At 40.9% G+C, this 24,885-nt stretch overlaps 2 protein-coding genes across 3 annotated transcripts in view; one reads left to right on the plus strand and one right to left on the minus strand.

Annotated features, from left to right (window-relative positions):
* Positions 1-2,578, minus strand: part of PWWP2A (PWWP domain containing 2A) — a gene marked incomplete at both ends in the record, with an annotated part of 29,491 nt that extends 26,913 nt beyond the window's left edge. The window contains one exon of one of the 2 annotated variants that reach the window (XM_080353100.1): positions 1,870-2,555. In XM_080353100.1, the coding sequence (XP_080209226.1) occupies positions 1,870-2,555 (686 nt within the window). Of the gene's footprint in view, positions 1-1,869 lie in introns of both variants that reach the window. The other variant, XM_080353099.1, reaches the window with a different exon arrangement.
* The window catches only part of FABP6 (fatty acid binding protein 6), a gene marked incomplete at its 5' end in the record, with an annotated part of 38,344 nt that continues 16,003 nt past the window's right edge, over positions 2,545-24,885 (plus strand). Inside the window, 3 exon segments of the mRNA XM_080353101.1 lie at positions 2,545-2,670; positions 4,461-4,469; positions 4,473-4,548. Of these exon segments, the coding sequence (XP_080209227.1) occupies positions 2,545-2,670; positions 4,461-4,469; positions 4,473-4,548 (211 nt within the window).

Here is a 24,885-nt window from a genome sequence, read left to right on the forward strand (position 1 = left end):
GAGATGCAGCTTCTGCTGAAGCCTCAATGCAAAAGCAGCAGTTTGCCTGCTACAGATGATCTTTGCTGCAAAGTGCTACAGAGATCTGCTGCATGAGAGAAGGATCCTCAGTGCACAAGAAAACCTCAGGCAAATGAGGATGTTTGTGGTCAATGTGTGTTTAGTAAGATATGATCTCCTTCAGGAGTAAGGGAGAAGCTGATACTTTTATTCACGTCTGTGGACCCCTATAAGTACAGAAGCACATGCTCTGTCACCTTGCTAAGCAGGGCACCAATATAATCACTGGTATAATTCCGGATCTACAAAAGAACCAATGCTAACTAACATTACACTTCAGTTGTAATGCCTTCTGGCCTGCTTCAAGACATTAAATATTTCATACTAGGAGTACAGTTTGCAGATCACATTTTAGTACTTGGCTTCAGAAGACAAACTGATAACTTAGCATTTCAAACCACAAGAACTAACAAATTTAAAACTTACTTCCATGACATTATGCAGAACCTGGTTTTCAGAAAAGGCATTCCTGTTTCAAAAACTAACCAAGAAGCTAAGCCCAGGATAAAAGTGCTGGTCTCTAATACTTTTTTTCAGAAAGCATTGTTGATATTACAGGAAGTTATTAAACAAGTACTACTAATGTAAAAGGGAGTGATAAAAGATGTATGACCACTTATGGCACACATGCAGCTTAAATTTGGGGGGAAAACCACTGCATTTTTTGCATACCAGCTATTTTAAATAATAAGCCTGTTCAGATTTCGTTTTTCTCTCATGTACTTGCATAGTCCTTATATGTTTGGAAAATAAACGCTAAAATGAAGAGGTATTTTCACCTGTAAACGGTAGGCAGTTCATAGGATATACAGTATCACTGGTGACTCCTGCCTCCCAAGAACGTCCTGCTGCAGGAAAGCAATGAAAAAAAGCCAACGCCTAACCTCGGTCTGATGAGGCTTTAAGTTATTTTGTGACACATAACAGTTTCTCCTCTCAAAAAAAAAAAGAGGGGGGGTATTTAAGAACTGTTAAACTTCACCCCATTCATTGCATACAAGGAGCAATCAGTACTAACAACTGCACTTCTGGAGTGTAACAGCCTGGCTTGAAAACCATTATTCTGAAAAACTGTATGTACTGAAATACAAGGTTACCTAGGCAATACAAGACACAAGCCAACAGGAAAATCAGACCTCAGGGTCTGTACGTTTGTTAGAAGACTGGAATAAATGCCAACATCTGTAGCTCACGTCCCTTTTCCCCAGCAGACAGAGATGCTACAGGCCCGACGCGAACCCCAGCCTAACCAAAACGATGTGCCCATGTGCTGCCCACTCTCCCAGCTCCCCATTTCCTCATTCCCCCTCCGGACCACCGTTGTTAAGGGCAGCAGCACCAACCGGGCGGGCCGGCTGCCGCTCAACCCGGGTAGGGCCCGCTCCCCGCTCTGGCTGCGAGGCCGGCAGCGAGCGGGGGTGCGGAGCTCGGCCCCGGGCGGGAGAGGAGCCCTGCTCGTCCCGCCGCGCTCCCTCCAGAAGGGTCGAGGAGGAGGATGCCCGTGAGCTGCCGCCTCCGTTCCACGGAGAGGACGCGCGGGCAGGGGCCGCCTGTCCCCAGGCAGACCCGCGGTCCGGCCTCCCAGGAAGGGCAGGGCACGGGAGCGAAGCGGAGCTCCTGCCGCCGCGCCCCACGGCCCCTACCCAGGCCGCTCCCCGCCGCGGGCCGAGCCCACAACGCCTGGGCGGGGACCGGGGCTCCCCCCGAGGGCGGGAGCGGCGCAGGGCGGCGCAGGCAGGCGGCTCCGGGCGAGCTCGCCGCCGCGGTGGCTGGGTGGGGGCTCGGGAGGGCTCCCCCGTGAGATCTCACCTTTTCGAGAGGTCCATGAGGACCCCAGAAAAAAGCTTCTCTCCCAGCCGGAACGAGACCACCAGGGCGTCCTCGATGATGTGATCCAGGGTGACCCGCACCTCGGAGCCGGGCAGCAGCGGAGCCTCTGTCTCCCCTCCGGCCGGAGCCACGGGCACCGGGGACTTGGGTTCGACAGCGGCGGCATCAGCAGCATCCGGCTCCTCCTCCTCCGGCCGGGACGGCTCCTCCCCGGGCTCCGGCTCCGCGGAGCCCCCAGTAGCCGGCGGGCAGGGCTGCGGCTCCTCCTCGGGAAGTTCAGGGTGCCCAGCAGGCGGCGGGCAGGGCTGCGGCTGCTCCTCGGGCTCCGGGCTAAGCGCTCCCCGGTGCTCGGCCTGGGGCGAGCCCACCTCCGGGGTGGAGAGCGGCAGCTTCTCCGTCCTCTCAGCTTCCGGCTCCCGCGTCCCAGCCGGGCTCCGGGCGAGCTGCACAGGCGGCGGCTCCTCGGCCTCGCCGGGAGCAACCTTCCCCCCGTCGGCCTCCTCCCCATCAGGCACCACCGACTCCACCGCCTCGGTGACGGCAGGGAGAGGGTCCGCGCCGGCCTCGCTGCCCGGGATAGGCTCCATCTCGGGCTCAGCTTCCCCGGCCCCCCCATCGCCCGGCACCGCTGCAGTCGCTGCCGCCTCCGCAGCCATGGCCGCCATTTTCTCTGCTGCTTCACCGCCGCCTCCCTCCAGCAGCGGGATCGATAACCACGGCCTTCCCCGCCCGCCTGGGAAGGAGAGCCCGCCCCCTAAACTCGCACCCGGCAGCCTATTGGTGGACGAGGTGCAATTCTCTAATTCTACTGGAGGGCGGAGCAGTCCGTCAAGCCCAGTGGAAACTTCTCGTTGGCCAGCGAGGGCTTCATTCAATGAAGAGCCGGGAAGAGGAAGAAGGGGTGTGGCTTAGTGCTTTACAGGCCGTTACAGATTAGAGAGGTTGGGCCTTTAGGGCTGTTCAGCCATCTCATTGGTGGAAGGAGGAGCCGCTCTCGTAGGAGGCCGGTAATTGGCGGAGGCGAACGTCTGTCAGGGAGGCATGAGGCAGGGGCCGCGCGGGGTCCGGCAGGAGCTCTGAGGGTGGTCGGGAGAGGGCGCGGGGGGAAGATGGCGGGAGCGCGGTCTGCTGGGGGTTCGCTGACCCTAGGGCGGCACCTCTGTGGGGAGAAGCCGGCTCTGCCTCCCGGCGTGTGCAGCGCCGCTTCGCGGCTGTAAGAGGCGGGTGCTGCTGGTCGGTGCCGCCACCTGCCCCGCGCGGTGGAGGCGAGCGAGGCCCTCCCTGGGGAACGGGCTGAGTGAGGAACTGTGGCGAGCAGGAGAACGGGAGGAAGATAGAGGGCCTGGTGTCTTTTGTGAAGTAAATTCACGCTTTAAAAGATTAAGTAGTGTGAAATAGGTACATGGGATAAAGGTGAAGTGATGGGAAGGGTAGAACCAAAGTGAACGTTATCCAGTCAGATGTTCTGAATCGGGGACTTTTCCTCTCTGTGGCATCAATAGTTGTTATTGTGTGGGCATTTTTTTCCCTCAGGTGGGAAATATATTTCCTAAACAAAAACTAGTGTGAAAGGAAAGTTTTTAGTGTGTTATATATGAGTTTCCATTTTGGGAAGCCAGGTCGTTTGCAGAAAGGAGGGTTTGTTAGGAGGAGGCATGGCCAAGGAAGAAAAGTGGGAGCAACTGGAGATAGAAAGACAAAAGTGATCTTACAGCATGAATGGTTTTGTTCTTCCAAGTGCTGTTATAAGAAACATATTGTTCAGCAACAAATGAAATTTTCTGAAAAGTAATAAGTAAAATCCAATAATTTTTCTTTAAAAATGAAATATTCATTTTTTTTTTCATGTTAGTGACTTCTATTGGCAAACTTCAAAGTTGCTACCTACCATACGCTTACAATAGAAACAGAGCTACACCGTGGGTTGTCAGGTAAAAACTTAATAAGTATGAAGAACTAATGAAATTTTTTCAAGAGATATGAGAAAAAATATCTTTGATCAGATTTAAGGCTTGGTACTCATATTTTTTCTCTTCATTGTAGGAAAAGAGAGTTACATGTAGTTAAAGCAATACAGTAACATGAAGAATTTTTAGTGATAATAGATGAGCACATGAAATAGTCTTCTGTAACAGCAAAAAAAGCTATGTAGAACTCAGTGCAACTAAAACATGATCTTGCAAGCTGCTAGCTGTAGGATTTTTAGTAAGTCATAAAGGCATGATTAATTTGCTCTATCCTGATCATAGTGGTTTGACTTATAGAACAGACATAGAAGCTCTTCTTTTTGTACCTGATAGTGGTTTACCTTGGGTGGTGAACATCGTATCTGCATTATTTGTGATGTAAAGTGTGTAATGTACATATGGGAACATCCGTAAGAACTAATAGATGCATTTTTGGAGACAAATACATTAGGAATATAGTTAAATGAATTTGCTAAATATAAAACTCTGTTTCACCACCATATCTGTTAAGTAAACGGTATGGTAGTGTGGGTGGGTAGAATAGAATGTATTTATTGGAGGAAGGAGTAGTAGGTACTGAATTACAAGTTATTTTTTTTCCAGCCATGCTTGTAGCTTTGGCAGCCTGTATCACAGAGAAACAGCAGATGGATTCAGCGTATGATCTGTGGCTTAAAAGAAATCAGATTGGGTAAGCTTTTCCCAAACTACCTACTGTTAATATATCTGCATAAATAATTTAAAAACAATTTTGTTAGACTGTATTTGTAAAAGATCTGTATTCCCTATCCTAAGGCCATAATGCTTTGAAAGATGGCAACTGTCTAGGAGCCCCTACAGCTGAACATGTTTGCTGGAATTCCAGAGAATAATGAGAAGATTTGTGTTGCTACTGAGTTACCTTAATTTCAAAGCTATCTCTGTGCAAAGATTTCAGTTTCAATTCAGATCTGAGATTTCAGGTTTTTCTGTATGTTTTGCCAAGGAGAACTGAATAGTGATTTCACAGAAGTTGCAAATGCTTCGTAAAGAGTTTTCATCTTGAAGAAGCCTGGTATAAAATAAATGGTTGTAGGAGTGGAAGGACTCTGCTGTTGTTTCCTCATTATTTTTGTTCTGTGTGACTGTGACAACATATGACATGTAGAAAATTAAGACTTGTTTCCCAGAAACTTTTTACCTTATTCAGATGAGTCCTAGGACAGATTGAAGAAACGTATTAGTAAAGATAGCTCATACATAACACCAGAACTGTTTTCATGTTGCTCTCCTACGCAATGAATTTCACTGTGGTGCTTGGAGGTGCTCCAGCTGTATTTCAACAGGAGACCAAACCATGCTCAGCATGCACAGGACTGTTCTGCATGTTCGAGATGTGATCGTATTTTCAAATGCTGTTTTCCCTATTACGGTCTTACATTAGTAGTAACCTATTTGTTCATCTCAAAATTAATAAATTAATATTGTGAGGAAAAGGCATCACACTAGCTAGAAGGACTGGTGGGGCACAAGTATATGTATTGTCACATATATATATATATAAATCTGCTTTTTTTGTTTGTTTTAAACTCAGGAGACATAGTACTATATTTCAAAAGCTTACAAACACTTTTACTTGGAAGTTTGCAGAAGCAGAGTTGCCAGACAGCTTTCATGGTGGGAGGCCAGAACTGTCATGGTCCTTACTATCTACACAGGCCATGCTGTTTTATACTTCATACGGTTGGTGATTTTAATTGTGCTAGCTGGCCAGTTCAGTCAGGCGCAGTTTGTTTCTCTGGTGCTGCTGTGCCCTGGCATAGAAGGATGGCAGTAAATTCTGAGCCTACAAGAAATTACCAACCAATACAAAGAAACTACTTAGCCCTTGAGCTGATGGGACATTGAGATCCAATAGCTCACCCCAGCAGGCTTTTTGTTATGTTAAATTCGGATTTATGTAGATGAGGGCTGTAAAATGGAAGATTTCCTCTTGCAAAACTTCAGCGAGGTTAATGCTCACTGAAATCCACCTTGCTTTTCAGCAGGTGTTGCTTATGGCAGACAGTTACCATTAAAATGTTAACTGTCATCTTTTACATCTACTGGAGGCCCCAGCAACCCTTATGCTGAGCATAAGAAACAAACCCGGGTGTGTGGCTTAACGCTCTGAATTGTTTCATTGCAACAACAGAGGAGAGATTATGTGCTTGACCCAAACAGTTTAAGCTACTAGGAGGTCCTAAAATAGAATGTAAACAGCTCTTTCGCAGTATCTTTTGCAGTTTGTATGTTGAAATTTGCTATATGTGCTTTTAAAAAGAGGTAAATAAGAACATTTATATACCACTCTAATGGCCGACAGAAATATGATGCCATAGGTAACCCTTAAATGAAAGTATACTGACAGCCGGCATGTAGGTGCAGGATGAAACTTGTAACTTTAACAAAAAAGTGCTTGCTATATAATTTTTTCCCATCCTAAATTCCTTTGATCAGCATTTAATTTCTGTTTAATTTACATCTAGCCTGTAATCTCTTTAGGATAGGGTTTGTCTTTCTGTGGTTGGATGCAAGGATGTAATGGAACAATATACATCAATGGAGTATAATCGACGTTACAGTAAAGGCTAAGTGCATGATTGCAGCATATCTACAAATACTCAGCTTTCTTTAAGTTGATTTAGCTACCAGTAAAGTGAAACTGTGATAGCAGTCTCCAAAATGGGCTGCACCCTGGTAATTGCCCAGTAGCTGGAAATTGTGGTGGTTCTGGTATCTAGGCTAGCTGGATATGTATAAGTTCACTATGCCTGTTCATGCTGCAGCTCATCTGTCTTAGTATCGGGATATGAAAGCTGACCGTGTAGATTTGTAGGGAGTGGTTATAGCAGGAGAGTAGATATTTTTCCTAATATCTAGTCTGGAGTGTAAGAATTTTAGATTAGAGGTTTACAATTTGAAGTTCTAACAACCTTACTGAGACTTTGTGACTCCACACATTAAAGGGTTTGTGGTTTATATGCATTCACTAGCTCCAGTCTTCACTGGCTTTTCGGCAACAACACTGAGAAATAGCGTGTTACAGGAAACATCACACTTTTCTCCCTGTGTCACTCTGAATCAGTGACAATAGCTTCCTGTGACTCCACAAGTCAGGGTTAAGGGACCACAGTTTTGTACTATGTTAAGAAACCCATTTTAACGTTACTGAGAGTTTGCAAGGCATATTCTGCTATTGTTAGGAAATTTTCAAGGTTGTCCTATTTAAAAAGCAAAAGTGTAACCAATAAAAGCCAATGTATGTAAGCAATGCAGAGGAATGTAAGCAAACAAAGTGAAGATTTGGTCTTGATGGTCAGCTGCAGACTTACTGCTTCTATAACAAGTTAGGAAAGTAAGGCCCTTCAATTGTTAATTACATTTAGGCTGTTTTGAAACTTCATTAATGATTTATTACAGAAAATTGGTATGGAAGGAGAAACTAATCAGTCATTCCTGTAATGTTTGGTTACTGTTTTTTGTACCTATATGAATTTAGAGGTCATTTTGTAACATTTATGAATGATCATTAAAGGATTTGTAAAATCTCACTGCATGCACACAGGCCCCAGAAGTCTACCCTGCAATCTGAAAAGTTAATTACGCGCTAAATTCCTTGTGAACAAGAGAAGTCAATAACTGGGGCTTTACCTAATGTCCATGTGGAGATTTGATGTAAATCAATCACCATAGTTGGGGTTACTTTAAAAAAAAAATGCAGCTATAAGTGAGCCCTTGGGGCACAGCACTGACATTAACTCACTGCTGACATGTCTCCCATTTATTTTATAGTTTTACAGAAATGTGAGTCTGAAACTAGTTCCTGTCTTATCTTGTAATCTGACTGATTTCTTCTGAAATCCATGCATCTGTACGTACTGGTGGTATCCATATTGTATCTCCACATATTTTTCCATTCAGATAAAATAAAACAACTTTGAAGATGCACAGTTGCTGATACCGTTATTGTTTCATATCTTGGCATCTAGAACCTTATCTCTAGTTTTGCATGCATACATTATAATTGTCTTTTAATAAAATACCTTTCATTATTTTACTATTAATAAAATGTCATCATGCACTAAAAACTAGGTCTATAGTATTTCTCAGACTGTGATCATTGTTATTTAAAAATTAACTTATTGATTATAACTCAATAAATCAAAATTAGTCTAAAATGTGACCAAGACATCCTAGAGCAGATTTTGCAGGGTAGCCTTTTCAAAGTATTGTGGGGACAATTCAGTGTTCATCATGCTGTGGGCCACAGATGTGCCAGTGTACCTGCCAGGGGCCGGTGAACTGGGACACTTCTGGCAGCACATGAGCTGCCTTGTGTCTGAGCCAGGTGTGAAATACTCTGGTTGCTTTCAGTGGAGCTACAAGCCTCACAATGGGCTGGCAGCCCATCTGGCCACCTCTTCATCCAGCATGGCAGGCAGGGAAGTATTTCTTCCATTCATCTGCTCTGATAGACCAGGTGGATTCCATCTGGGAGATGCTTATTGGCTATCGTGGGCCTAAATGACTAAGAAAGTTTATTTTCAAGAGTGCTTTAGGTAGAGGGAGGTACATGACCTAATTTAGGTGTCTAGGCAAAATGGTCAGTTTAGGAGCTCTGTTAGTGGAGAAAGGAATCCTTTCAGGAGGGTTATTCAGGATGCTGAAGTGGCCTCAGAAGACCATCTGTCCTTTTGACTGTATAGGTACTCTAGTTTCACAGTTTAAACACTGAAATTGTGATTATCACCTGTACTGCCATATTCTCAAGAGCTAAAGAAGGTTCTGCAAATGTTAATGAGTATCTCCTCAGGCATTAAGCGTCCAGTCTCTTGGGGCATCTAGCTTCTTTTTGTCTTAATTTTGAGTGCTAAGGCAAAGTACTTTAAAAAGCATGAAATCCTTAGTGTCTCTAAATAATTTTGTAGCTAAAACAATATTTATGTTTTCAGGGCCTACATGAAATGTAATGAAGTTTCTGACTCTATTTAGGAATCAAATTACTTATACACATTCTTTAAACAGATGTGAGTATTACTTATAGAAGTGTTCTTCCTGAACAATTTTTGATTAATTTCCTTGATGCTTTTAGGAAGATTTAATTTTCCTGTTCTAAAATAATGTGTTTTGCATTTTCTGTGTTTTGCAAAGAGCAGAACTGTAGCTGGTTTATCCTCTTTGGATGACTCAGTGCCAAGAGCAGCACACTTGGGGACTGTGTTACTGAATTTAATATCTAGTGAAACCGAAAACCGGTTTCCTTCAGATGTTGAGTTTTTTTTTCCCTTTCTTTCTGCCTATTTAAAGATTTCCCTGACTATGATTTATAGTGAACAGAATAGGATATATTATTACTCAAGTTTTAGGTGATCTTTTAGCCAGAGTCTCATGGTATTTTAGCATAAAGTTGTATAAAAACCCCAATGTAAAGAAAATAATTTGCTTCAAGTAGTCTAAACAGTGTTGATCTTTCCTGTGGGGAAGGCAAGTCTGTGTATACTGGGATATGGTGAGTTATTTCTAATGTTGTGAGTTAACTATAACGTACGCATTTTAATTTTTCTGACTCATGAATATTTGTGTATGTTCCTTTCTGCTATATCTGGCTACTGCTTTTGCACAGTGATCACATGTCCTTTCACAACTGCAGATATTTGCAAGTAAAAGCTTACATTTCAGTTTCAAGATTATGAATTTATAGGAAAGTCATGTATTTTTGTCAAAGTGCCTAAATATTTCCAGTCAAGCTCCCTAGGTTTCATAGGGGTTGGAGAAGCAACTGTCTAGTTGTGTCTTATGTAGAAATTTAGTTGTGATTTTTTTCTGTAGCTATGCAGATTCCTTTATCTTTAGGTGTAACTTCCCGCTCTAAAACAGAGTCATGGCTTTTTGTTTTGTGGATGGTCAGATGATTTGTTTTGCGGGACCATGAAATTAGAATATTTTATTGGATGTTAAATGCGCGAAAGATAAAATCATAGATGCGTGTGAGCTCTTTCGGATCAGATACCTGTTATTAGGAGTTAACATAGTAATGAGTTCAGTATAAATAAATATCCAAGCTTTTATACTGTAAAGTTGTTCCCAACAGTATGACCTTCCAAACCCTGTTCTGGAAATTATTTCTTGACTGATTCAAGTCACGAAATCTCATGGTTACTGCGGCATCTCTGTAAGAAAGATGTGTGGAGTGTTTCAAAAGTTGAAAGTACAAAAAAATGCTTAAGGCAGGACTGGCATTTGAAGTAAAAGAGCCTGTTTGGGCTTCTGAGTATTTCCCTTTTTTTTTCTGACCTTTCCTTTGTTCCCTTATTTCTAGGAACATGCTAGCCAGTTAATTTTGCCACTATTTGAATGAGAAGAAAGTTATGTACAAGTCTTTTTTTTATCTGTAAAATTGTGCCCAAGTCTTTTCTGCAGGATTTTCTATGTACTTGTGTATGAATGACAGGAACTTCATGAGCTCTTGTTTTCTGTGGAAGTGCACGAGCAGGCAGCACATTGCTCTCTTCCCCAGTAATGTATGGTAACTATTCCTTCAGCTCAAGGGCTGCTCCACAAATGTATCTCACTGATTTGACACAAGCTACCAAACAGGGGTAGAGAAATTGAAGTGTTTATTTGGACAGTATATTGGCCAAGGGTTTGTTTGATTTATTTTTTTTTCCTTTTTTTTAGTGTTTCTTCCAATTAAAGTACTTTCAGAAATTCAGATTGCAAGGTACATGAGGTCTCTTTATATGTTTGTATGGTGCACAAAACAATTGGGCTCAACCCTGGTTATGACCTTTACCTCCCACTGTAACACAAATAACAATGTGGCTTTTCCTGCAGTACCAGGAAGACTGTTTGTATCACATACAAATGTGTTGCATTTTATCCTCCAGCCCATACTATAACTGCAGCGTCATTCCTATCCTGATCCCTGCCTGCCTCCATGCGAAAACACCCATCTCAAATTAATGGCTATATTGTTGAAGTAGTTGGGTTTGGCATAGGCTGTGGTTCAAATGCATATGCTACTGACATGCCTGTAATGCATTGGTGACATTGTCACTGGAACTGGGATAAATTGGGAGGCCTAAGATCAAGTGTAGGTGAATTAGCATGGTAATTTAATTTATAATAGAATTTCTTGTAGAAGTCTTCTGACCAAGTTACAAAAGTCTCTTTTGCCTGAAATAATTTGTCAAAGCAACTCTTTTTTTCTTTGGTTGTGGAAACATACTAGTGTTTCTGGCTTGTTCTATAGCTGTAGACAAGCTCTGTTGACCCCAAGATCAAGAGAACAACTGTTGAGGTGGTGGCTTTTTCTTACCGGTGGTCCCTGGAGATAAGTCTCATGTCAAATAGGAGGAACAAGAATGGTAAAATACTGGCTTTAAATACTTACAGAAATGGGAATCCTGCATAGTCTGTTCTCACGTAGGTTTTTGTGCTGACAGAGCTTAAGAAGATGGGACAATAGAGGAAAGAGAATTGAGTAGTAATCATTTGGAACCGTTGCACTCGCCGAGCTGAGGCAAGCAGCTGCCAGTGCATCTGACACTGTGTCCTTCTCTTTGTCACTTATTTGTAGCCTCAGCTTTGCTGGCTGTGAAATACAGACAATAACTTTTCATTCACAAAAGTGTAATGTGGTTTAATTATAGTAAATGTTTAAAAACAACTTGAGGATGAAAAGTGCTGTGTAACTGCTAAGCGTTATCCTTGACAGAAACACAGTAACCAATCCTTGACAGAAACACACTAACCAGATAATTAGTCTTTCAGATGCATCTAGTTATTGCATAAATTAAAAATTAATTTCTGTCCTTAAGTTAAGAGTTATTGACACATTTAGCTTTCTTGCTAATTGGTTTACATGACCAATTGGATGTATTTCAGTAAAATGCGTGGTGAAGGCAAATGTATTTTCCAGCTAGACAGTGCCTTACATGCAACATTTATATATGGATTGGCTACAAATCAGAGCTAAGCATCGTAGTAAGGTCGACAAAATAGAACAAATCTGTATTGGGATTTTTCTAGGTAGATTTCAAAAGTGGGCTTATAATTGGCAGTCCCTCTCAAAGTCACCTTGACTTCACAGTTTATCTGAATAAGAGTGAGTAACTTTTGTCTCACATCCTTGTCTTATTGTCCACATGCCATTCATAACTGCTGTGTTTCGTAATTGGGTCTTCCTTTGAGTTTATTATCTGCCTGATGTTTTGAAAGTCATAAAATGGAGATACTATGGAGACATCGTGGATTCCACACTAACTTGGTTCTTTCTACCTCTCTTGTGATACAGCTTTGAAACCATTCAAAGGGGAGGAGTGTGGCATAAATGACAAGGTAACCAAGTTTTTCAAGCCCTTCCCCTCCCTCAGAAAGGCCAAACAAAAATATTGAAAGCTTACCTAAGTCACCCAGTTAAGCTCTCAGTGAAAAACAATAACAACCACCAACCAAACAAAAAACAACCAACAAAAAAACCCAAAACAACTACAGAACCAGCTGGTACTGGGGTCTGCAGTTTTCATATATGTGTGTGTGGGGAGAAGCCACTCTGAGCTGGAATCTTCCCATACCATATAATCACATCAATATAAAGATATTCAGGATAATAATCGTTACTGATACAATTTCACTGACTTGTAAATCCAGTTACACTGGGGATGAATTTGTCCCTCATGGTGTCTGCAAACACACACACAAACACACAACAGTTGGGGAGGCCATGGCCCATTTGTGTATGCTAATGTCTTTCTGCCCGGTATGCACATTTCTTCTCTTTATCAGATGCTCTCGCACTAAAATTAGAACAAAAATGCGGTTAGCCATTTTCAATGCCAGACTTCTTTCCTGGAGTTTTTTTCTGGTAACATTTTGCTAGAGGATTCATTCTCATTCATTCTTTATCTGTTTCTCTTTTCTTTCTGTCTTTCCAGAGTTCCCTTTTATCCACTCTCTTACTTCCTCAGGCCTCATCTGACATGCACGGTTTACCAAGTCAAGAAACACTGTCATCACAGACAAGTATTTTCAGCTCTTCTCATCTTGAAAACGTCCCTCAGACTGTATGTGTCCCTGTCTATTCTGTGTGTTTTTTCATTCTTGATAAAAATAATTAATGGTACCTAGTGTTTAATAAAAATAAGTTTCTCATTAATTTAAATATCACAGTTATTGAGACAGAATATATATGGAAATAAGCTACGGAGATTGCTCTCAGTGATCCTTTTGGGAAAGGGGTTGGATTGGGAGAGTTGTGTCCATGTCCTCACTTTCTTTGGAAGACAGTACAAATTTGTAGCTATTCAAATTAAGGTCCTTCTTAACCCTTACTTTCTTTCCCTAAAATGAGGACTAGCTGAGGACATGTTGGTGGTCTTGTCAGTAGCCTAGGGGTATACAGGTAGCATTCAGCAGCTGGAGCTGAGTGCTCTCATCCTACCTCATCTTTAACAGTGAAGTCAATCTTGCAGAATCTCTTTCTTTCTTTGTCCTGTGCTGAGCAGCTTTCAATTTGCCTCAAGAAATGTGTGATGCTTGGAGTTCCAGGTGGGAAATAAAGGATAGCTGTGCTATAACGTTGTGATGTCACATGCCTTAATTCCATCAGCAATTTTGTATTTGTGCCAGTGCCTAACCAGGCTTGGTTAGCCTGGAGTTGTAGAGACCTTTCTTTGCTAAAACCCTACGAGCATTAAGTATGCAAGGAAGAAAATGTTGTGCTGCTTTCAGGACACAAACGTTCCCCTGCGTATTGACAGTAAAACATGCTTGGCATGCAGTGACTTTCAGTGCTCCCTGAAATAAGAGTACTTAAAAGGCACAGTCTGGCCAAAAGACTGCAGAGTTCAATCATTAACACAGTGAAATGACAACATGAATGTTAGGTCCTGATTATGAAGTTCCTGATTATCTGCACGTCTAACCACTCTAATTCTTTCTACCTCATAAACCATTTTGTTCTCTTCAATATATCACATTCTGTTCTCTTACACATCTTTATTCTTGTCAGCACCTCATGTTCCATTTTCTTGTAGACCTTAAGTTGTAGCACCTGTTGTGCTCAGTGTATTTCAAAACAAGGAAAAGTGTATCACCTCTATTTTATTCACACCTGACACACATTTTCTTACCATTACCTAATCTTGTAACTTCTAACTCTGAGAAAACACCATTTGCAATTGGTTTGCACATCAAGAGAAAGAATTCTCCAAGCTAAGAGCTTGCTCTGTTGTCTTTCAAGGGTGTGCTTGGTTGTCAATGGTTGGGAAATTGTGTTGCCCTCATTCAGAGACTTCCTTTGTCAAGTCTTACAGCCATAGGAAAAGCATTTTATGATCCCCAAAGAAAAGAGGCCATGGTTCTAACACTGTCATCAGTAAACCACTGTGGTTTGTTATGCCAGTGTAAATGCTTGGCAGCTGGCCCACAAAACCATGTCAGAGATGACTAAAATAAGAGACTTGATTATCCTGTCAGTGAAAAGGACACATGGTGATGAGTGGAAAAGTTTGCAAGATGGTAGATGTTGCTTGTCCAAAAGTTTCCAGAATGTAGGTTTGGAGTGACAGAGTGAAAATGGACATTCTAAGAAATCCTTTTTCCTTGGTCCTGTCACAGACATAAAGTCCATAAAATTACAAATGCCAAGGTGTAACACCTCTGTCACTGTGTCACTCAGCCTGTGTTTGGCCATGACTTCTACATATCTATCTATTGGGAACACTAAGGCAGAAAATGAATAGAATTAGAATTTATCTTGAAAATTTGCAAAACATTGTTTATTCCTTTTAACCGCACTCTGTAAGATAAGAGTGGTTGGATCTTATGTATGAGCTCCTGCATTTATTGTTTGTCATTATCATTGTCTGTGTTCTACTTGACAGTTGAAGTCAATGGAAGTTTTGCCAGAGCATAATGTGCAGAGCTGGATTCTTGTTTATATTCAGTGAGTTATTTTGTTAGCAAGAATCCGTGAAGAGTTTTGACAGGTGATTTTGGGATGTTGAACAGAGTTTCAGAGCATTTCAGTGAAATTTTAACTGTTTCATTATGGGGGTGGGCATTACAAGGATCTAAGCAGGAAGGCTGAGTTGTCCCATGGGATGTTTTTCCCCGCATCACCCAGTTTTCCGGAGCTGCGCACAGCTTGTGGGCTCTGACAGCAAGGCCGAATTCAGGACTTTGTGAATGTGCCTCTGTCAGAGAGCTGGAATGGGCTTGTTCAGATTTTTGCAATTCTTCCATTGGTGAAGTGACTTCTAAAGCTGCAAAAGCCCAATTTTTATATTATTGTTGAAGTTAGCAGGAATGCTTGCATTTTTGTCCTGTATCAAAGTCCTGTCTTTTTCTGTCTGGTTAACATCAAGTCTTAGTGTGGAATTTACTGAGACTGTATAGTATTTTCTACAAAGTTTCTTGGGGTATGTGTAGGTCGGGAGTTTCAAAGCTGTAATTAAAGCACAGAACGTATTTTCTAGGCAAATGCTCAATGTCATCACATTTTGTGGTTTGTTTTTAGTTACTGGCTAATTTAAATACTAGAGAATAAGTTGAAGTAAAGTAATATGCCTGCCTTAGGGAAGAAAACTTGAGTAGTAGCTACTACAGATTCTTAAGTGGGAGTAGAATGCATGAAAATAGTGTACAGTGTTCAAACACATTATGTTATTTCACCGCGGTAATAGCAGTAATGTCAGATCTTTAATTACGTATGAAGGACGATGCAGTGTTAGTATCTTTTATAATGCAAATTCTCTTATTTCTAGAGTGGTCTGACTGAAACTCTCTCCACCCCCCAGCAAATAATAAAAAGAAAAATACAAGCCTTCAACCACTATTTTGCCATCCTTGTGAGGAAAGATGTTGGTGTAACTACGCTGCCATTTCTCTATAGTTGTACTAATCTAATTCCTCATGTGGAAGCTTATCAAAGAATAAGGACTAAGTCTGCAGTACCAAGGATATGCTGATGTAGCTGTGTAGCACAGTTTATTTTAACAGATGGAGTTCCTCCCTACTACAGCTAAAACCACCATGCTGAATAGTACATACTATGCTAGGAAAAGATACCTTTGCCAGCCTAAATTTATTTCTGTTCACTGTAATGGTTGGTTAGAAGTGTGGTTGTTTTTCTTCATGCTTCTAGTAGGCATAGGCTGCAAAAACATGGAGAACTTATTTAAAAATGCATTTTTTCCTGGCATAGTTTATACTAGCTTGAAAAATATAGAAATTAAACTGCAATAGAGATACTTCATTCTGAAAAAGGACATATTAATAACTGCTTTTTTTTTTGCAAGATTATAGGATTTCTCTATTTAGGTTCAAGCTAACTAATGGAATAAAGAGAGGGGAAAACCAAATGAACTGTACCATGTCATTCTATTTATTATGGGGGAAAGATTGAGAATGATTTAGAACTGCAACACTGCTTCCAAGCAATCTGCATTTTATACAAGGTTCATTTTTTGTGTGTTTGTGTTCTGCAGTCTAGATAATCAATGTTGGAGCACCACTGGCACTTAGTATTACTTTCACCCCACTGTGATTACTCTATCAGTTAGATGTTATGTTTACTGAATGTTCCATCACCGGTTCTTGTACTTCAATCTAGTATATGTCTGGGGGTGGTCAGTTTCTTCTGCTTTGGCATCCATTTGAATGACAAAAATGTTCTTGATTTTCATGAAGTATCCTATCAAGTGACACATTTCTGTATTAACTAAGGTATAGTGAATCATGCAGTGCAATGGGGTCTGTGTCCCAAAAGAATCAACATGATTACATCATGCTGTCTCTTAATGGAGAAGTTGCAGTTAGGATTCTTTATAAATGCTAAAGCAGTGAAATATCTTAGCAGTGCAGGGGAAGGAACAGAAGAAGGAAGGAGAAAATATCCTCTCTGAGATTAAGAATCAAAGATATGAAAATCAGTATTGTTTAAAATTCAATAATGGGAATATAATCAATCCTCACAAAGCACCCTCCATACCTTTGAGGAAGATGCATTTAGGAGCAACTTCTGATTTGATGCATTTTTGTTAATAACATGATTGATATTCAGTTGCCTTGTGCTATCAAATTACTTTCACTGAGGCTCTCTTGAAAAAAGACAGATAGATATGCTTTTTTTTAGATTAGATATCTAAACTACTGGTGGCTCCAGAAGAAAAATTAGCTACCTAAACTTCAGTGTTACTCTGAGTAACTTCTTTTTTTCCCAAAGGGTTGCCCTCATGCAAAAAGTTAGGAAGTTAAGGTCCTTAAAATGAGTAAACAGCAATCATTTGGCATCGGTGCCCCTAGCTCATGAGATGCTGCAATCACGTTATAGACAGGTCAAATTCTGCTACTTTAGGATTTTTCCAAACTTAAATCCAATCCATTACGTGTTTTTCAATAGAAATTTTGCTTTGATTTTTTAGTAAAGAAGCATTGATAGCACTCACACAATAGTAGGATCATATCAAATGTTGTTCAGAAAGGAATGAATCAGAAAAAAACCAAACACTGATTTTCACAGCCTAAGCCTAGAGATGGCGTGTGTCACTAACTGCATGTAAGTAGTACATTAGACTTACATTCTGTGATTCTCTGTGATTGTAGCATTTTTGCATTTTCAATAATCCAACTTTTTTGGTAATATTTTTGTTTGTTTGCTTGTTTTTGACCATTTATGTTCCTTGATCTCTGCTTAGGCAAAATTCCCATTGATTTCAACAAGAGTTTGACCGGCAAAGAATTGAACAAGTGTTCAGTGAAATCCTTGGAATTTTGCCCAATGTTTTTCACCTGGCTCTGTCCCTTAATGCATATTTCATAACCCGGCCTACCCTGTACTTGCAGGCATAGAACAGACTTTGCAGCTGTCTCATGTATGAAATATGAACATCTCTGTTAAAACAAAATAGTATTTTATAGTTCAAAACGAATGTCTATTTTAATACATTGTAATTGAAGAAATTTTTTCTCTGTGGTATAGTGAGATTTTTGTAATTGTAAAGGCTTTTTCCTCTATGGCATAAATTTAATATGAAAGGGATTAGTGATATTCATTATGTTTTTCCCCCAGAAAAAAATCATATTGACTAGTTGATAAAAGCTTGGACCAGTGATGGCCCAGATAAATGCTGCTTCTGCATTCAGATTGGAGGCCAGGAATTATTTGTCACATCAGTGGAAAGACTTGGACTATAGTTTTGCTTGTTCTACACCAATCTCAATTTGATTCTGATGTCACTCAGGGTGAGTCAGATCTGGTCAAGCCAAAATAAGTTCTTGAATCATTCCCAAATGATGGAAAAAATGAGACAATTCCGACAGCTAAGCGAGTAGAGCCCATCATTATAGGCATAAAGCAACCACAAAGCTTTATATGGGAGAGAAGGTCCGCCCAGTGAGTCAAGGTTGAATATAACTGGATTTCAGGGCTCTTCTGTTCACAGAGCCGGTGAATGGCCAGAGAGAGGTATGAGAGAGAGGAATGGGCATGAAAAATGGACCAGTACTTGTGTTGTGTGATTGGTTTTGGATTAATGTAAAGCAATACACTCAGAAGGGAATAGGTTTGAGATGGTGGCTTGGACTTGAACATTCTTTTGCGGAGAGACTGGGATAATTAACAACATGGAAACATACAGTGGACTTTAAACTCTGAAGGCAGGTGATGAGGCTCTGACACATCTTGCACAGTGAGAACACAATTCCTTGCATTCATTAGCATTTTTGTTGCCAATTGTATCAGCCTGAGTGCACATATTGCAATTAATATCTGTGCCTTCTCAATAGTTCTGGGAAAATCTGTGCTACTGTGGTATACCACAGGGAATAGTTACTATTTTGCACAAACTGCTGTTAGCTGTGGAAAAACTTCTCATGCAGAGACCTAGAAAACAGTAGAATGTGATGTAACAGAGTAACACATAAAAAAACATGTTTAAATATGCTTTCTTTTTCGACAGTGGTGCTTTCTGGTTATTCATGATCATAGGCAAAATACAGTGCACGTGCTAAGTCAAGAATCAAGAAGAGTTACTATAATACAGAGTTGGGTCTGTGAGCATGGTTACAAAATTTGGTGAAAATTCTTTATATAAAGGCAGGACCTCAATGATAATTTTAGTTTACAGTCAGTTATGTACCAAGACAAAATCCTTTCCTTTTAGCTCTTTTCTCCTCATTTGTAGCCTATTGCTGCTACCTCATTACTACACTGTTCTTCGCTAGTGCAGTAAATCTGGAGACCTAATGGTGCACAGGCCCCTTTGAGGACAGCACTGACTTTTAAAATATTAATTTCTATGCGGATCAGGGATATCCCAGTCTGGCTGTAATCAGCAGAAGAAGGAAGGAGACAAATAATCGCCGAACATGACTGTTTAGGGAGCAATTTCTGTCAAAAAAACAATCAGCAGCAAAGGTGGATATGAGCTGGCCTTGCACCCCCAAGCACAAGTAAGAGTGATGTGGGCTTGTTTGATAGCCATAATAGTGTAATTGCTGCTTTCTATTCCTCCATCCTCTAGCCAGCTGCTTCTCCTTCACTGTGCTGAAATGCCTGTTGTTTCTCTCTGCTGAGTAATGCAGGGCTGGTGAGAGGTGCCAGACTGACCGCAGTGGGATCCACGCTTCTTTGTTCATGCCCGGAATGCAGGTAAATCAGGAGCCCTGACAGTGCCCCTTGCTGTACTGGGGAGACGCAGCCCTGACCTGCAGGGACAAATCACAAAGCAGAGGATCCTTCAGGGCAGCTCAGTTCTTGGTTTTTCTTTTGTTTGTCAAAACGGTGCCAGCTGTGGGAGTGAATTGCGTGTTCTGGAACAGCAGTACAACTCTGCTTCCAGCCGGTGATCCAGACAGAGATCATCAGTTCACAGCCTGAGTTATTCCAAATGGAATAGACCTTTGTGCTATGAAATCAGTTTGCAGCAAGTCTCCAGCCACTGGGAGCTGAACTGACTACCAAATTTATCTCACCCAGGCTTAATGAGCACTCATCAGGTAGTAATGATCCTACCAGTCTTGATTTAAATATAAGTTATAGCAGGGGTTGGATTCCATATCCCCAGAGTAATTTCTTGTGCCATCCAAACCTCATCAAAGTGTCTTGGTGAAAATGATTTAAGCTAACATGTTGTACTGCATGTTGGCAGGCAGCTGAGGGAACCCATGTCTCAGTTACTGTGGCTCAGTGGTAATGTGTTAACCCACAGCAACTTCATTGTTTGCCTCAGTCCTGTGTTTTATTCTGACAGAGGCATAACTCAAGGCTTTTTTTTTAAAGTATCAGTGTAAGAGTAGCAAGGGTGTGTCTGTCAATGGCACCCTCAGTGGGTAAATTAGATATTTTTTTAAGAGAAATATTTAAACATTCATTGTGATAGTGAAGAAGAAAAGAAAATTATATAAACTTATATCTGATCCTGTGTGAAAAAAATAATAAGAGGCCACAGCAACTCCAGAGCTGGCTCAGCCAAGCAATGTCACAGAAAGCTCTCTTTCTCTTTAATTTTTTATTTGGATCATGTCTGTATGTAGGTCACAATGACGAAAAAGAGAAGGCACTGGCCAGACAAAACAAACCTTTCAAAAAATACCATTATTGTAGGAGAAGGATTCTTTCTGAAACAGAGACTGAAAATTAGTACTGAAAGGATTTCACAGTTTGCTGCTATTTCAGTTGAGATTCTGGTTACAGGCGACCGAGCAGAGCGGACCTGCAGTGGTTGTGTTCTCAGCTCACCAGACTCCTGCTTGTCAGCTAACTCTGTGCACAGCAGCGAGGTGCTGGGGAGCTACTTCAAGCCATTTCTCTTCCTGACTTTTTTGTACTGTGATGACCCCATATAAATTCTAGCTTGATCATCTTTCCTCAGGAATGAGGAAGACATGTGATACCTCTCCCTGCTGCTCCCTATACTGGTCTACATTTCTGCTTTCCTTCAGTCCTCAGTCACATAAACCTCTCCTGCTGCTTCCAGCCTTGTGAACATCACTTAGTGGCCAGTAGCCACCCTAGTCATTCTGTGCCTCTCTGCAATAATTACTCCTTTATGCAGGGACCTACATAGTCCATACATCTTTTCTGAGCAAACGTCAGCTTTGAAGAGCCTGAAGAGGGGAGGGAAAGCAGATCTTCTGTCTAGCCCTCTGGTCCGCCTTTGTGCAAGCAAAGAATAGCAGCATGTAACAATAATCTAATAAGCATTTCTTCCAGGAGGAAGCTGGAGGCAGTGAGCAGCTGGGAAGAGTTAGGGCACAGAAGGTCTAAATGCCTCTGGCCAAAAAGCTCTTAGTGACACTTCGGTTACAAATAGTAATGCTGTGGGGCAACAGTGCAGATAAAAAACCCCACAAAACCAAGGTATAAACTTGGCCTAAGAGTACAGATCACTTGTAGAAAAGCCTTATAGAAATGTAGATTGATGGTTTTGAAATCGACAGTGGAAACCAATATATTCCTCTTGGCTTTCAAATCCATATTGTGCACGCAGATTTTGTATCATAGTCCATGCATGTGTGATTAGCAATATATTTTTTTCTATGCCAATCTCTGGAGATAGCAATAATTGCAAGGCATTGTGCAGCAGTGGAAGGGCATTTTCATAGTCAATCATCTTTTCACAAAGATTAAGACTTTTGAGAGACATATACTCTCAGAGGATGAAGTTCCTCTGCAGAAAAATGTTTTATTTTGAATGAGAGTGGGGTTTTTGATACTTTTTAAAGATTTCCAGTACTTTTAATTTTTTTCTGCAATATTTTCAAAAATTTTTTTAATTTTGTCATCTTATCAAATTACTGTTATAAAGCCATTATTTAAATACTACATTTTCTAGTAAGCGAAGAGTTTTGGTAAACTAACTTTGTCAAAATTCATTTGCATAGTAATAAACAAAAAAACCCAAGGTGAATTACAGTATTTTTAATCCTTGGTAAAAGAATTAACTTTATAGGTGGTTTAAAGCATTTTAAAATTATTTTTCAGGTTTCTGCCAAGTATAACTTCTGAGATGGAGCAAAGAAACAGAATCTGTTTCATGCTTGTATTTTGTGACTTTCCTCTGTGGACAAAGGACATTTTTCATTTGGCTCCATGGCCAAGGTAGAAATGATTGATTGTATTGTTGTAGACTCATAATTTAGATTGGAAGGGGCCTCCAGAGGTCATCTAGTCCAACCCTACACTCAAAACTTGTCTAGTTAAAGGCATGATGCCTTAAAGTTTAGATGGGCAAGGCCATCTCTACTTGAGTCTTGAGTGCTACCAAGGATGGAGATTCCATAACCCCTCTGGGTTACCTGTTCCAGGATTTCACCTGCCTCATGATTTAATTAAAAAAAAAAGTTCATAATAGCTAATAGAATTTCTCATATTTCCAGTTGTCTCTGTTCTTTCTCCTCTTCTCAGCATGCCTCTGGGAAGTGTCTGACTCCATCTTCTCTCTTTCCTGCAGTTGTAGATGCAGTAAGGTCTCCCCTTTGACTTCATTTCTGCAAGCGGAAGAGACACAGTTCTTTCAGCCTCTCCTCATACATCGTACCATTAAGTATTAGCATTTCCACAGGTGGCAAGAGAAAAGCCAGGCATATAAATGTAGGCAAGCCAGAGATTTAATCCTTTAAGTATTGCATGAGTTGCTGTACTTAATGATCAAGTGTTCTATTGCCTATTACAGTATTGCTCAGTGGGAGACCTGCTCATGTTTTGCATTAGCTCTATTTTTTCTATATGTTAGCCTTCTTTCCCATCTTATTTTCTCTTTTTCAGCATTTTTGTTTCTCCCCTATCCTGTCTGCTAAAATGGAAGTAATTAAATAGTTAATATTGGTATGTAAAGCATCACAGACTTACATGAGCATAACATTCAAAGGAGATGAATAGAGCAGAATAAATGATAATTCTCTTCAAACAATTATCCCAGCCTGCCTGCAACAGGATAGTGGTTTATATCCAGCAGACCGCTGAAGACTACCCCATGATCACAACAGAAACTCAACAATCATCAGAGAAGGTGTTCTAAGCAGTATTGGACCCACGGACATCACTCTCTGACCTTGAGAAAAGGACTAGCTCAGTTCCTCTGGCCTTTGTAATGTATTATTTGTAGAAGATATTGACAGCTTCAGGAGAAAAGCTTACTAGAACTGTAAAGAATTAGGAATAATCACAAAGGGCTGAAGAAATTAATATTTTAGTCTTCAGAGACAGACCTTACGGTTCCAAATCAGTTTCAGAATGTCTGCATCACACTCCTCTGCGTTAGCAAGTTGAGAGGGATTTTTATGGTAAAGCCCAATCTTGCCATCATCCTGTCTTTGCATGCAGGAATCATAATCATGGCTTATTCTACATGAAGAATTCGGCATTCTATCAAGAAGCAAAATGGAAAAAACAAACACAATGAAAACAAAAGGCAGCCCACCTTCAACCAAGGCAGTGGTGTGTTGCAAGGCAGTCCTTAGCAACCTGCAGCCAGAGAGCCCCTTTGTGTTAGCAGAGTAGACTCAAGCAAAAATGACAGTGGCTTGTTTACAGGATCTCATCAGGTGCTTCTGGCACAAAAAGAGCTTTGCAGGTGAGTGGAAGACTCACTGTGAAGCAAATGCAGTGTAGCATTTTCAGTCAATATATTTAATAATCTGCCTATTTTGCAAATACAACAAAAATTCCAGTATCATGCAGGAAAAGCTTAAGTACCTTTGTTTTGTTAAATCTCTCTTTTAGGATACAAGCTGTAACTGGACTTCTAAGCCACAGATTTTGGCACAGAAGGCCATGTGTGACCTATTTGAAGGTTTGTTCAGCGCAGAAGCAGAACTGATGCTCTATCACGAGGTGGCAGTGTGGCTTGTGACACAGATGTGTCTCCACTGGGTTTTCAGAGGCTGTTCTGACAGGCCATGCTACTCTGGAGAAACACACCCAGAAATCCAGGCTGGGTTTAGAGCCAGCTCGGCGTGCTCACCGAGGGAGTCACAAAGATAGTCCAGGGCACTAGAATCCTTCATTAACAGTGGATGCAACTGGTTTTTAAACTTTGTGCTGATTTTGTCAAAGCATTTTCTGTCTGAGGAAACAGAATATTGGGAAGTTAGCACCCTATCCAGTCACTGACCTAAACATCCACATTTTTGAGCATACTGAGAATGATAAGTGATCTGTGTATGTTACCAAATCGAGTCATTCAAAAAATGCAAGTTTAGGTTAAGTATTAAGTTTAAAAAAAATAAGCAATTATCACTGCTTAGTGTTTCAGTTCCCTACTGCTTTCTCATTATTTAGGAGGAAAACAGCTGTTGTATGGTACTATGAAGTAAAGAAAATTCCAATTGGAAGTTAAGATTTTCAAGTGTTTTCCAGATTTTCCTTCTGATTCCAGAAGGAAACTTAAACTCTGGAATAAGCCATATTTCTCTTAAAGATAAAATCACAGCTGTTAACCACATAGTCTCATTTTCCCAGTTTTACATCAATGTTGTTTGGTTAATAACAGCAAGTTCATTGCTGACCAACTCGAGAATGAATAAAGCCTTCGGAAGAGGGATACTACACACTAGATGTAATAAAAGCAATGAGTAGAACAAGCAGATGCAAAGATCTGCTTGTTTTGGAGATGGTGAAGAAATGGCAGGTGAGATGTATGCATTTTCTCTGCTAAAAAACTCTCTCCTGTTAAATATATATAAGGAAATATAACCAATTTCAGATTGTTGTAAAATATGCAGTGAGATGTGATTGTGCATCATGCACATTGAAGCATAGCTGAAGCCCAAAAGAGTACTTTTATGCAAAGAAAAAACACTTAAATACTGTCTTCTCCTGTCTGCCTTTGAGATTCATTGAGACAAAATCCTTGTTTATTTAGCTTACTAGGGTAGCAAACAGCTTATCACCATCCTCAGACAGCTGTCTGTTGCAGCTAACTCTTCAGGTGAGCTGCAGAAGAGAGCAGAGGAAAAGCTTGAGAGAGTGAAGGAGATGGGAGGGAACTAGTAAACCTGA

Source organism: Nesoenas mayeri (genome assembly GCF_963082525.1).
Source record: "Nesoenas mayeri genome assembly, chromosome: 14".
Taxonomy (NCBI): domain Eukaryota; kingdom Metazoa; phylum Chordata; class Aves; order Columbiformes; family Columbidae; genus Nesoenas; species Nesoenas mayeri.